The sequence below is a fragment of the Coenobita brevimanus genome, chromosome 70 (assembly GCF_032717465.1).
Source record: "Coenobita brevimanus isolate Jiangsu-jjx chromosome 70, ASM3271746v2, whole genome shotgun sequence".
NCBI lineage: Eukaryota > Metazoa > Arthropoda > Malacostraca > Decapoda > Coenobitidae > Coenobita > Coenobita brevimanus.
The window spans coordinates 57,845,005-57,860,089 of NC_137023.1; the positions used below are offsets into that span (position 1 = coordinate 57,845,005).

General features: G+C 41.2%; 1 protein-coding gene across 1 annotated transcript; it reads left to right on the top strand.

Moving 5' to 3' along the window:
* Positions 1-1,373: 1,373 nt before the first annotated feature.
* Positions 1,374-13,346, top strand: LOC145406458 (thimet oligopeptidase-like). Its single transcript, XM_080277613.1, has 14 exons — positions 1,374-1,520; positions 2,137-2,310; positions 2,576-2,715; positions 2,986-3,104; positions 3,572-3,741; positions 4,540-4,652; positions 5,354-5,573; positions 5,773-5,877; positions 6,590-6,712; positions 8,236-8,373; positions 8,844-8,918; positions 9,303-9,479; positions 11,191-11,451; positions 12,910-13,346. The coding sequence occupies exons 1-14, from the start codon at positions 1,374-1,376 to the stop codon at positions 13,108-13,110; spliced, it is 2,163 nt and encodes a 720-aa protein (XP_080133739.1). The 3' UTR covers positions 13,111-13,346.
* The last annotated feature ends 1,739 nt before the right edge of the window (positions 13,347-15,085 follow it).

Here is a 15,085-nt window from a genome sequence, read left to right on the forward strand (position 1 = left end):
CTTTGGAATTCCAAGGGGGATCAACTGCCCCCTCCCCCCTCCGGACGCCCAAGTGCCAATAGGGTGACGGTGCCTTGCTTGCCTAAAATAGAACTCAGTGGGCTTGCCTCTGAGTGTCATCATGTGAGCAATAAACTCCGGCCCGACATAGAATGTAAACTCATCACATACCTAGTTTGGTGTTCCTTATTTAATCCGCAAAACCACCAGGCGTCATTTGGTTATGGACTGAAGTTTCCATCCAAAGTGCGAGTATATTTCCTGTATTACGGGAAATCATTTGGCTTGTCACTCAGTGTAATTGTTGTCACCGAAGGCAGCACTAAATCTAGTGAATGGATGGTGGCCACCCCATCCACCACAAAATAGAGATAAGCAGGCAAATTTAAAATAGGTTCATAAAAAGTATGTGCTTGTGCGTATAAAATATACTTTTTTTTTTTGGGGGGGGAGGGGAATGAAGGGGGATAAGCCAATACTCATAGGGCATAACCCCAGTGCCCCTTGCTCTCCCTCCCGTCGCCCACATCTCGGTGCCGTCTTGGAGAGAGAGAGAGAGAGAGAGAGAGAGAGAGAGAGAGAGAGAGAATTACATTATAATATAGGCTTAGTTCGTGTCCACACGTGTACTCAAACATATGTTGGCAACACAGTTGGCAATATGTTCGCGAGCATGTTTGCAGCAGTATTTGGACAGATGTACAGTATGCAAACATATTTCAGTGAAGTTTCGAACACTGGCAGCAGAGATGATAGGATAAGTGTGTCCATCCGAGGCAGCTGAAACTTCATCATGATGTTGCCAACATGATCTGGACTCTGTTGTTCCCAACATGTTTTTGCAGCGTGTTCGTTACTGTGTTGCTTACATGTTGCCAACACTGGTTTGAGCACACGTATGGACGCACCCTTAGAAACTGGAGTACGAAACCAGTTCTTCCTCATCAGCGTTATAGGTGGCTCTCTATGTCAAGGAGCTAGGTCAAAGTTTTGTAATTTTGTTGCCACATCCTCCATATATGGATCATTACTCTAGACTCAGCCCTGGTAATTTGCTGCTTCATACGAGTCTATTACAATTATGAAACTGCACGAAAAGTTGTGACTTTGCATATTGCGCTTGGCGTTTCTCTCTTCTACGTGACAACAACACAATGGAATCTTCGGCCGTCTGCTGACTTTGGCCTCGTACTGTAATTTGTGTTAAGTTTCTGTGGTCATATAATAGATTTTCTTTAATATTGTTGTAACTTTGAGGAAACTAAGACACGATAAACGTTTATTTATTGAGGGGTTTGACTCAAAACAGGTTATTATCTACGCTGAAGCCGCAGCCATTAATCCATGGAAAGCGTCTGAGTACCGGGGGACTGATGAGTGTGGCGGTGAACTGTGCCTTTCCTACTATTACTGTCTTATCTAAGGCGGTGAGAATCCAAACAGCCGGTGTGGTCGTCAAGAGTCTGCTTTGTGCCAGTGCTCCAGCTCCTGGTAGTTTTATACCCAAGAGATTCATTGCTGTAAGTTGCCTTGGTGTCCAGGAAAACGTCTGCAGATTTCACTTTAGATATTATTTGAATGGGAAGGCGTAATGTCATCTTGACAGGGAACTTGACAGTTTGACATATCAAATGGCAGTTCTCCTTCTTAAGGGGACGCTTAAGTACTGCTATGCACAGATATTGAGTAGTAAATAAAGATACCTGTACGAGACCTCATACCAAACAAGCAAGACATTATGATGACCATATAGCCTAAAAAGGTTATAGGGTACTCCTTCAGGGATAGAACCAATTCTTAAAAACTACGAAAATTTACCAAATTTTAAAATGATTCAGTGACTTTGTAAAGGTGTATGGAAGTATGTTTTCAAGAATGAAGAGGATCATCAATATAGGCAATAAGGATAAGTTTGGGTAGGTTAGTATAAAATTGGTTAGGTTAGAGTAAATAACATTGGGTTTAGTTACAAAAATTTTGGTTTTATTTGCATCAGAATTAATGTACAGTATTGTTGATCATTGTTCCATTTTCATACTGTCTCTTTCCTTGTTTCTGGATTCAGCCTCACCTCATCCTTGGCTGGAAAAAAGGCAAGGATGGTGATGATGATGATGATGTGCTTCTTTCCCACAGACCACCATCACCATGCCAGTACCTCAGGGAATCAATGGAGTTTATGATTTTCGCAAAGTGACACCAGAGTACATTGAGAAGGAAACAGATGCCCTCATTCTCAAGCAAAGGACAGTTTATGACAATGTGGGCTCGCTATCCCTGGACAAAGTGACGTATGAGAATGTTATCATGGTGAGTTAATCCCTTCACTATAGTCCGTTGGGCTGCTGGTGGCTTAATGGTTAGAATGCCCCAGTTGGAGTGACTGCCTTGCATGGATATGATCCCCAAGAATATAAAGGCCCTTTCCTCTAAATTATGCTTGATTTTAGCTGCAAAATTATGGAATAGAAAAATTACACAGAAGTCATAACACAAATGGCCATTAGTGTATGATAGGCAGATAGATGTACTGTACAGTAGTTACTTTTTTCACAATGATTGCTGATATTTGCAGGTACTGGCAAACCTCATGGCAGAGCGTTCAACTATGGGCTCCCCGCTGGACTTCCCTCAGCATGCAGCTACAGATAAGGCGGTGCGGGAGGCATCCAGTAAGGCAGAGCAGAAGCTGGAGGAGTTCGATGTGGAAATGAGGTATGATATATACTGTTTATTGGTTGTGGTGATGTAGTGTGTCATATACTGTAGTTAGGTACAGTGCTGGTAGCCTTAAGATGTGTGAGGTATGATGCGATGATTTCTCTCTGGAAGAAATTTGCCATATATGGTACAATGAAGGCACTGGAGCAGTGCAGGCTGTCCTCATCGTGATCAAGCTGGTCATGTTCACCAATTGCCACATGATAGTATGTTTTTTGTTGCAATGCTGCAGTGTAAATATCTAACTTATTATTGACATTGCAGCATGAGGAAGGACATCTTTGACCGAGTAGTGGCATTCAGGGACTCTGTTGGCCTTGAGGGGCTGAGTGATGAGCAGAAGAGGTTGGTGGACAAGCTCATCCTACATGGCAGACGCAATGGTAAAACAGCTTTTGTTAGCATGGTGTAATGGTTAGATTATAGACTTACTGATATTCTCAATTAGCTACTTTTTCATTTACTGAGAATACAGTACAAGGTATCTTAACTCCTTCAACACAATTGTAGTACATTTTTCTGATGGAAGAGTAGAAGATTGGGTGATGGATTTTATTTTTTCTGAATTTCCATTTATGCATTCCTAAAGCATTAATGTATGTTGGTCATGTCTAATTAAATACAATGTTAATGCAGTGACATTTTGCATGGGGCTGAACAGAAGCAGGTTTGTTGTTTACCGATATTCACTCTCAAGAAATATTGGCATTATATGAGGGAGGGAGGAGTGAGTTGGGGGGAGGGCAGTCAAATAGTGGGTGACAGAGCGACTTGGAGGCGTTTTGTCTGCGGCCATCCTTTGCGGGATTAGGGCATCGGGCTATAGATAGATAAAACTTCCTCCTTGCAGGTCTACATCTCTCTGCTGGAATCCAAGAGGAAGTTAAGAAGATCAAGAAGAGCATGTCGGAGTTGAGCATTAAGTTTCAGCGCAACTTGAACGAAGACAACACCAAACTGTACTTCACACGGGAGGAGTTAGGGGGCATGCCAGACGATTTTGTCAATGAACTTACTGAGGTGAAAATAAGCACTCCATTCTTGCATTCCCATACCCCCATCTACCTCTGTTTTCATTACTGGAGTGAATATGTGTACTGTACTCATTTCTCATACACCATACCCCTCTTTTTCCATATTGAGGTGAACAGCATATGTGTCTTATCTCTCACTGACCTTTCTCTCACCTCTTTTTTACCCCATGCCCTGACCTTGCTGCTTGCCTCTGCCCCTTTCCCCACCCAATTTTTTTTTTTTTTTTTTTTCCCCCCCATACTTTGAACCTCCCTCCTTCTTCCTCCCTCTTTTCCTACACCTTAACCCCACAGATTCTCTCCTCTTCCCCCATCCTTCTTCTTCTTCCTTTCTCCTACACCTAAAATTTGTTGCTTCCCTTTGCCCTTCTTCATCCCCCCATTTCCCGCACCTTTTCCCCTGTTGCATCTTCCCATTCCTTCCCCTTTCCTCATCCTTCCCTCCCTCTGCTCTTTACCATGCTTTACCAGTACTGCAGTGCATGCAAATGTCCTGTGTCCATTCATACTTAAAGGGGTTCCAAGTCAGCTAAAAATGTTCTGTCTTAAATGCAGTTTCAGTATGAGAGTATAATACTGTACTAGTATCAGTTTGAGTATAATGTCTGTTTGAACAATTACACCACAGAAATCAGGGGCCATCATACATTCATGATTGTAAGGATGGCTGTGGGGCCTCAGGGAATGGGCTGTCAAATTTGTCCAGGAGTCAGACAGTATTCCGGTTGTGGGAGTAGCTCCAGTTCTCTCAGGTGGAATCAAACTGATTGTACGTGTGTTCCAGGGTGAGGGAGGTAAACTGGAGGTCACCCTAAAGTACCCACACCTCTTTCCCATCACCAAGAAGTGTCGGGTCCCCAACACTCGCTGCCTAATGGTCACCGCCAGCCAGGCAAAGTCAGTAACACCATGATCGTTACCGGGTATTACAGTATCATAATCATCATTGTTATTGTTGTCCTATTCATGATCATAATTATCACCTTCATTGTTGTCATAGCTATGGTCGTTTTTGTTACCATCAAAATCATCATCATCAGATTGAGTTAACCCAAGCAGACTAAACCACAGCTTAATCCATTCCTAACAGCCTGACTAAACCTAACCTAACCTTGTCACCCCATCTCAGCCCATCCCCGATGCACTGTAGATCACCCTAGAAAAGAAAAACTGCTCAAATTGGTCGAATGTCTGAAGTTTGCATCCACACTCACAGGTACGTTGAAGAAAACAGGCAACTCTGACAGTGCTGATCAGACTGCATCAGAAACAGGCAGAGTTCTTGGGTATAAGAACCACACCCTTCCAGTTTAACCTGACCTAAGCCTCAGTTTAACCTAGCCCAGACTACCTAACTTACATGTCCCTAATCTGAGCTAGCCTTACCTAGACCCTTTTAGAAATGAAAAGGTACTCAAATCACTACAATTCAAAAATTGGCTTCCTAGTTTAGGGCCATCTATATATGTGTAGCCAGAAGTCTCAATCATGGAAGAGGTGGCCACAAATGGATCTTCTCCATGTTGTTCTGTCCTCTTTCACCACAGTGCTCTCTCTCCAACCCATACTCATGTACTCCTTCCACTCCATCCTTCCAGGTGCATGGAAGAAAACACACCAATCTTGGAGGATTTGATCACTCTGCGTCAGAAACAAGCGGAGCTCCTGGGGTACAAGAACCATGCTGCATATGTACTGGAGGAGAGAATGGCACGCACACCCGAAAACGTGGCTGAGTTCCTCTCTGGCCTCTCTGACAAACTCCAGCCTCTCTGGAAGCAGGAGAGGGTGGACATGCTGAAGCTGAAGAAAGAAGAGGTATGATTTTTTCCCCCCCATGTTTGTTGCTCATATATTGCCTTAATCATGGCAGAGAATGTTAGTACCAAATTCCTCTCCAGCCTCTCTGACAAACTTGAGCCTCTCTAAAAGCAGGAGAGGGTGGATGTGTTGAGTCTGAATGAAGAACAGAGATATAATGGTGCCTCATTCAATAAATAAAAATTTTACTTTGCAGTGTGAAAAATACAGCTACGAATACTCAGGGACAATGGACTTCTGGGACTTCCGATATTACATGAATCAGGTTGAGGAAAAGATGTATGCCATTGACCAGAATGAGGTGAGTGGTTGTTTGGCTTTGTTATGGACAGTACAAGAGTCTAGGCCTTATGAGGGGTTGCCAAGAATTTAAAGGCTTTATATATGTGGAAGATTATGCATGGGAGACAGAGGCAGAATTCAATGGGCTTGAATGGTGAGGGAACAAATATGGGGCCCATTTCATTTGTCATTGTTTTGATCAGTTCTTCCTCTGTTGTGCTTTTCTCACTGCTTTTTGAACCCAACCTCACCCCATCCTTAGATAGGAAAAAGAATTTGGGACAATGACAATGTTGGTAACTGGATGTGTTTCCCATTTCACTGAGCTGTTTGTGGATAGTTGCTGTTTTTCATGTATTTTTATTTTGCTTGTTTCTGAATCCTACCCACTCCATTTTGTAGTTGAAAGTAGGGTTGGGATGATGACTGTGATGAGAAGTGTCATTGGATTAGAACACAAACAAGAGCTAGTCCCATATTAACATATTAAGCCTTTCAAAGTGCTGAGACCTGAGCCTGAGCTAATGTAGTACAGAACATAACAGGTTGAACAACAGCATATACCCTGATAGCATTACAGAAATAGAAAACTTAAGCTAGGGGTGCAAAATAATGGCTGCACTGAGATCTTGTAAATGAAAGAGGAAATCAGGAGTATTGTTCACAACATTTTCATCATCTCTTGAGTTCATGCTCCCCAGAATTTCATGTTAAAATTTTACTTCTGACAGGTGCGTCAGTACTTCCCACTAGAGAAGGTAACATCAGGACTGCTGGATATCTACCAGTCGCTGCTGGGGCTACAGTTCACACAAATTCCTGATGCTGAGACCTGGCATGAAGATGTCCTCCTGGTTGGTCGTTTTTTTTACATCCCCCCTCCTCAGCACAACGCTGGGCAGCACAAACACATAGCCATTACACCCATGTTAAGCTACTCATTATATCCCCTCTCCTCCACACAACACCTCAGTACACAGACACATAGCCACCACTTTCACCCTTAACCTACCGCTATCCTCTACATCCCTTCTACTTCATCCAGCACTACAATACATAGACATACAGTCACCTTAAAGTTATAACTACCCTTGACATCCCCCATGCACACAACACAACACACAGACACATACTGGTAACCCCCAGTCACCCTAAATCCACAACTGTTCTCTACATCTCTCCTCCTCCACACAGCACTATACATAAATATTTGCACAAAGCCATATGTACCACAGCCATCGAAAACCCACAGTTAAGTATCATCCTCCACAATCACTCACCAGACGTTCATTCCCGAAGAACTGTAACTCCCTCTGAACTTAGTAGTTTTTGGAAATGATATATATACATTATATATATATATATATATATATATATATATATATATATATATATATATATATATATATATATAAAATATAACTTGCCTAACCCCAGCCTCCTATGCTCCTCACAGGGCAACACAAGATTGGATGATATATATATATATATATATATATATATATATATATATATACCGGTATACAGTATATATATATATATATATACCGGTATACAGTATATATATATATATATATATATATATATATATATATATATATATGTTTTTTGTGGCTCTTTGGGCTCTACCTCGCCCTACCTTGGGGTGGGAAAAGAAGTCTGCATTATTACATGCAGGAGTGTTAGTGCCAACTTTAATATATGGATGTGAGACTATTATGTGGCATGAAAATGAAAAGTCAAGAATGAGAGCAGTGGAGGTGGGACTGCTGAGGAATGTATATGGAGTACAGAGAGTGGATAGGATACAAAATAATGTGATTCATGAAAGATGTGGAGCGAGGAAGTCTGTGGACACCAGAATCGGAGAGATTGTACTGAGATGGTAAGGTCATGTGGAGGGTATAGACAACAATAGAGTGGTGAAAAAGGTATATCTGAGCGAATTTGAAAGAGAGAGGAGGCGAGGTAGGTGAAGGAGAAGGCAGAGGGATATGGTGGATGAGTGTGTGAGGAAGAGAGGTATGGAAGTCGGTGAGGCATGGGAACTGACGAGATGGAGCTGGCTGGATGAATATTGTGAGAAAGTGCATGATCAGGGATTACCTTTTTTAACGTGACAGCATCCGGAATGACTTTATTGGATTCGTTTATGTGAAGCTATGGAATGTGGTGAATGTTTTTAGCATTTCAGATAGAGCCAGGGTTCTGGGGACTTGAATGATGAGTGAATGGAAGCATGGCCCATTGGATTGGGCATACTTGGGCTGTCTGGACATTACTACCCATCACCCTGCCCTTGGGTGGGAAAGGAGGTCCGGATGATGATGATGATGATCTGGTTATAAAATAGTGACCCTGTTTGTATCTCCTACAGTACCGAGTGAACGATGCCAAGAGTGGAAATCACCTGGGTTACTTCTTCCTGGATCTGTACCCGAGGGATGGGAAGTTTGGTCATGCCGCTGTCTTTCCTCTTCAGCCATCATGCACCACACCAGATGGAGGGCGGCAGGTCCGGAGGATTTGATAATTAATTTAGGATAACCATGGATACCTGGTGCTCTAGTGGGTTTAGGCACTTCAGCTGGTTGCCCATAATACAGTAGTCTATATTCAGGGGATGGTTGGGGTTTATTGCACACAAAATGCCACTGAGGAGAGGGCAGCTGGTCAGTCACCTACAGTGTCTGGACGTTCATGATGCAGCATTGCTGAATTGGATGATGGATGGATGGTCAAGGAATGTACCATATATTATATTCTGTGACGTAAATGATGACTCCTTCATCTTCATTGTCATTTTCATTATAAAACACCCTCTTTGATGTACTAATAAGGCACAAAGATAAGGTTTTATTCATTCTGTAGTTTGGACTGTGTCTGTCTGATAAGATTTGTGGAGAATATAATGGCATTGTTTGTTGTATTCCAGAATTTTAAAGTTTAGGTATTCAAAGGCATCATCAGCATCAATCCTTGCAGGTTGCTGTATGTGCAATGATGTGTAATTTTACCAAGCCCACCAAAGACAAACCAGCATTGTTGGATCACTCTGAGGTAAGTCATAGGAAGTCTTTTAAGTGTGCATTTGTGCAAAGGAGTTGAATTGTAGAATGGAAGTACTGAGCTACCGTACTGTTAGTTTTGTTTGGAGAGCATATTATCTGTGAGTTATGCATGACAAGTGCAGTGGTAAAGTATTCAGTCTATAAATATCAGAAGTGAGTTAAATAATTGTTGCATGCTAATTTTACATTTATGGTAATATACTACAGTTGTAAGTTGTGATTAACCATGACCAGTTTAACAATTCATTACTGTACTGTTATTACTTGGGATGTGGAAAGGGATAGGTGCATTTGTGAAATATTTTTCAGGGCAACTATGTGTTTTTCCAACTGCAACAAATTGCATTTTATAACCGAAGCCCAAACATTCCAGGTTGAAACCTACTTCCATGAGTTTGGCCACGTTATGCATCACATTTGTTCCCAAGCATCCTTTGCCATGTTTGCCGGCACACGGGTGGAGAGAGACTTCCTGGAGGCACCCTCACAGATGCTGGAAAACTGGGTTTGGGAGAAAGAACCACTTACACTCATGTCTGGACATTATGAGGTAATGTATCTCCCCAGTTCCATACACTTACTGGAGCAGTAAATGATTGGATGATGTTCAGTTAGATCACTTGGTGGATTAGATGAAATACTTATGTCTCGGTGGGATAAGAACAAAAGCAGTTTTAATAGGGGACATAGACTTAAACATTTGTTAGCTTGATGGATCACTTGATGAGATATGAACAGAATCTCTTTGGATAGGATACATGTACTCAGACATCATCCTGTGTCTCTGAGTGGGTGAATCAGAACAGTCCAGTGGTCCATATTGAACCTTATTTCTCACTAGTCTGCCCACCATTGCATTCTGGACTGTGATAAAACTAGGATCTGGTGGTGAAAATCGAGTCCCAGCGCTCCAGTTCATCTTTGTTCCAGAAATCTAATCTTGCAGGCTGATTCCAGTTCAGTAACGTTCTGATAGTACAGTCTGGTGGGTTAATTCAGGCAAAACTGAGGCAGATTCTGACTCTTGGAGAGGGGGGTAGATAAGTGAAATCAGTCTTAAGCCCAGAAGAATCTAGGGTTGGTCCGATTAATTGGCAGGTAATTAGTAATCGGCCATCTTGCTGATCAGTAATTGGCCTTTTGAGTGTTTAGTTGGGGCCGTTTAGTTGAAGAAGCTTATTTTTGTCTTTTATACTAACCTGAATAACGTATATGACTGTGGTGATGTTACCAAAACTCTGATATCCTCTCCAAAGCATTTTTTTCAAGCAAGGTCCTATAAATATGTATATTAGTTACCATACATTATCTATGTAAGTTTTATGTGCTCCTTCTGTTTATTTTTACCATTTCCTGTATTATGGAACAGATAGACAGTTAATGAAAACAGAAGAACCGAGTTTTTCATCTTGTTGTGGTAGCATCTAGGATCACCACAAGAACAAGAAAATGGCAAATCCAAACAAATTACAACCAGGATGCACAGAATGAGATGCTGCAACAAAGCAGAAATAGACTAGTGGCAGATGACTAAAACTATTTGCAATCCATACAGGAGATGGCAGTTGGGCAGTAAACAAAGTCAGAAATAACATTAGGTTGATGTCTTTAACTTTGTGCTACCAGTAATTTCATGAAGATTACTCACATTTAAAATTTCTGAATAATTGGCTGCTGTCGGACCCTGCTGCGGATGTCACTGATTGCATTGTGCAGTTGACCCTTGTGGGGTGTGGTGCGGTGAGGATCTGTCCGTTCTCCCCTTTGGGGCTAAGATGCGAATGAATGTGTTTGAATGGATGAGTAAATGGGGAGTGTGTCGTCCTGTCTCGGCTACCTCCCTTTCCTTGGGGGAAGCACCCTAGGTATATAGATAGATAGATTACTTGGAGGATAGGGATGACATCATTTATTTCTCCATTCTGCAATTGTAGGAAGAGCTGAAATATTTAGATTTTCATTGTTATGTTTCAGGAAGAGCTGAATATTAATAAATATTTGTTTAATGTGTTTCTTAGATAAAAAAAAAAAAAGCGATGATAATGCCTGTGATGTGAAGTCCAGATTCTGGGGCTTGAATGGTGAGTGAATGAATGTTTAACCAGTTTCACAGGGCATGCTGGTGATTGCTTTTTTCCTCTGTTTATTATCTCTTTCCTTATTTTCTGGATCCTACCTCATCCCATCCATAGGTGGGAAAAAGGGATGGGATGATGGTGATGATGATGTTTCTAAAAAAGTATTTATATACTGTATTACAGACTGGGGAAGCATTGCCTGACGACTTAGTAGAGAAGCTTAGAAAGTCTCGCAAGGCCAATGCAGGAGGCTTCAACCTGAGACAAATTATCTTGGGTACTTTTGACCAGGCTATACACACTAGAGGACAGGCAGACACCAAGTCACTCTTTGCTGAAACCTACCGTAATATAATGGACATAGAACCCATCCCAAACACAAACATGCCAGCCAACTTTGGTCATCTTGCTGGTGGATATGATGCCCAGTATTATGGATACCTGGTAAGTGATGAACTCGAGCAATTTAACCTGGCAGATATCCCTAACTCTTTCGGGTCGCAACTAGGTCCCAATGCCCAGTCTGAAAAATTGCATTTTTGACCAAAGAATCAAAGTTGGCAAATAAAAAAAAATATATATATATGTGGTTAGGGTTTATTGCTCACGTAATGCCACTCACGGATGATTGAGGCTGTCATTCTCATCTTAAATGTCAGACCCAACTTGCCCAACCCCGGGCTCCTCCGCTCCTCATGGGGCAGCATAGGATTGGATGTATGTAATCTTCATGCATAAGGAAATAATATGCATCTCTATACAAAATATTAGGGCTCTACTTCCTGTACAAGAGTGGTAATAACGATGGGAAGTTGCATAGCAAGTGGTAATAATGTGTGGTGTCACGAATAAATGCTTTTCTGTATACAAAATGATAAGAGAAACACTCCTATTAAGCTAAAATCATAAGTCTGTGTTTATTTCTTCTAAACTGGATTGTCCAGTACCCAGGAAATCAATATATATATTGAGAGAAATTCTGATAACATTCACCAGCTTCCCACCACAGTTTCGAGACAGGGGCAAATAGGCGAACCATGATCGTTGCCAGGAGACACGTATCGATAAAGCCATGGTTGTGACCAGGAGACCTGAAAGGGTTAACTCATCTTAGATCATTTTATTGCCAGTATAAAATGTTGTGTTATTGAATAGAACAATATTGTGCAATTGGGAAGAGTTTTGATGTGTGAATGCTTGTGTTACCTATTTCCTTGGGAATGCTGCTTGGTAGTTCAGCTCTCATGCTTTTAAAATTTATTTCTAAACACTTGTTTCACCTCTTCTCAAAGACAGGTGTTACAGTTGGTGTCATGATGATGTGTGGCTATAGGCTTTTGTTATGTCTACAGTATGTTGTGAAGATGAGAATGGTTGGCAGGAAAGCTAGTATGATATTAGATTCAGATGAAGTTTAACATCTCATTTACTTGCAATTTTTGAATCTGAATCCTTTTTCTACAGTGACATTGTTTTTATTTCATTCTTGCTATCTCCAGATGCTTTTATTTAACCGAGGAAAGACTTTGAGCTGCAAGGGTAGGGTATGGATTTCATGAATCTCTTCACTACTATAGATCTTTTCCTAGTTAAGGTAAATCATCTTGAAGTACCGGTAGTTAGAATAAAGTATATACTCTGTCATTTGAAGGAAGGGATTAATTTTGAATACAGGATTCTGGGGGCTTGAATGATGAATGAGTGGAAGTATGATGTGCTCTCTTGTGCAAACTTTGTCAATCTCTCTCTCTCTCTTTCTCTCTCTCTCTCTCTCTCTCTCTGTTTTTATCCTACCATACCTTTCCTGGGGATGGAAAAGATCTTGATGATGATGATGATTGATGATGATGACAAATTTCCTGCATAGAGTGGTTATTAATTATAGGTTGGCACATTCCACAGTGGAGTGAAGTGTTCTCAATGGACATGTATGAGAGCCAATTCAAGAAGCAGGGCATCCTGAACCCTGAGGTTGGTGCCGAGTACCGGCGTCTGATCCTACAGCCAGGTGGTTCACGCGACGCCACACTCCTGCTTCGGGACTTCCTGGGACGAGACCCCACACATGATGCCTTCCTCCGCAGCAAGGGACTCCAAGCATGAGCACAGCACATTATAAAACATTTATTGTTACTGTTATTTAGACCCTTGATTTGGCAATATGTGTGTGTTTTTTTTTCCCCAGTTGATTTTATTCAACTTAGAGAAAGCACTAGCCACAGATTTAATTGCATTAACCCACTGAGCCTAGGTTTGTTGTTTTTCATTTTGTTCTTGCCATCTCCCAGGAATTTTATTTGGCTTAGGGTAGACTTCAAACTGGAGGGGTCAGGTATAACCAAAGAAAGCTCATATTGTACAAGGTCTGTCCTAAGTTAAATAAAAGTGTTTGGAAAAGGCAAGAGTGAGCAAAAAAGACATTACCTCCCCTCAGTTGAAGGTTATTCCCCAGGTTTGAGCTCAACATATTATCGTACCTTCACTTGTTGTTTTATGCCTTTGCTGTGATGACAACATTTCTGTTTTATTCTAGCTACCCCCAGATGACTGTACAGATCAGGGAACACCTCTCATTTTGGAAAGGCTAGACACATTGTAGAGTTTTTTTTATCTTGCTACCATTAAATAATTTTCACTTACATTAGTAAGGATGTCTTGTAGTGAAGGGGTAAATTAAGAGTGTATCTGACCCATCAGACTGAAAGGTCATTCCTTAGCTGAATGAAATAATTCAAAGGCAACAAGAATTAAAAGAAAAATGGGTTGTGGGAATGACGTGGTTAATATGGCATGAGAATACCATTATTTATAAATTTTAAGGGAAAATAAGTGTTACTGTGCATGTTATAAATTAATTTTGCCTTAAATTCGGGTGTATGGGGTGTTCAGCACACTGATGTAATTAACCCCTTTCAGCAGGAAGATATAATTTTCATTATATTGCCATCTCCAGACAGTTATATTCACCATAATAGAGACCATTCATACTGAAGGGATAAGATACTACCGTCTCTATCCCATCCAGCTATGAGGGATCTTTCCTGAGTTGAGTAAAATTGTCTAGTGGTGGCTGAATTAAGATAAACCATAGGCCTTGGATTGAAGAATGAACTCCAGTCATATTTCTCAGTATGATGTGGTACTGTTTTTGTCCCCATCCGCCACTCCCTTATTTGGTAGTGAAGGTAAGCCAGGCTGTTTGTGTTACCAGGTATATCTTTGCCTTATCACTGTTGTATTCTTTATACTATCATGACTTCAGCATGGTTGAAACTTCCAGATTTATGCAGCTTGCTCTGCCAGATACTGTTCATAACACAAAGGTGAACATTGTTGAATCAACATCATCATCATCATCATAATCATAACTCAGTTTCCCGTATTTACTTAGTGCGGGTAGATGTTAAGCAGTGCTCTGTGATCTCAGTAGCCACACAGATCAAAAGAGAAAGATAACCATAAGAACAGTCTCCCTGTTTCTGTGCAGTGAGAGTTACAAGGGAGCTTTTTATGCAGACACAAAGGTGTCTGATATGGAAGTGGGTGAAATTCCCAGAGTTGACTAGAGATATTTCTGTTGTGTAAAATTTTGCCAGGAGCCTAGATTGGACTTCTGCAGAAACATCACCTCAGGGCCCTATTCCCAAAATGGTGGGTAGGACTAGTTGGATGATGGGTCAACACTTTCTTATACCAGTACAAAGAGGGAGGGTTCAAGTCCCTCCATTCCAGCCTCTTTTAGCCACTTCATAAGATACCTTGGTGGTCTGGTGATAGAAGTCTCAAGTCAGAGACTGCCATACATCAGTATACAATGGTATGAATCCAATATGTGGCCAGAGGTTTTTCTGTCATGTAAATACTGCCAGGGATGTAGTGAGACCTCCTGTGGCTTAAGTGATCTGGACTAGGATATTCAGGGAGTCCTATGTGTGTTAAGGCTTACTTCTTGAAGCTATTCCATCTTTGTAATCTTAATGATAAATTGAAAAATGTAAAGCTTTGTATTTTTTATGTATTCTAGTACAACACACTGTCCTGCTGCAGTGAGTTTTTGTAATTCAAGGAAATTAATCCC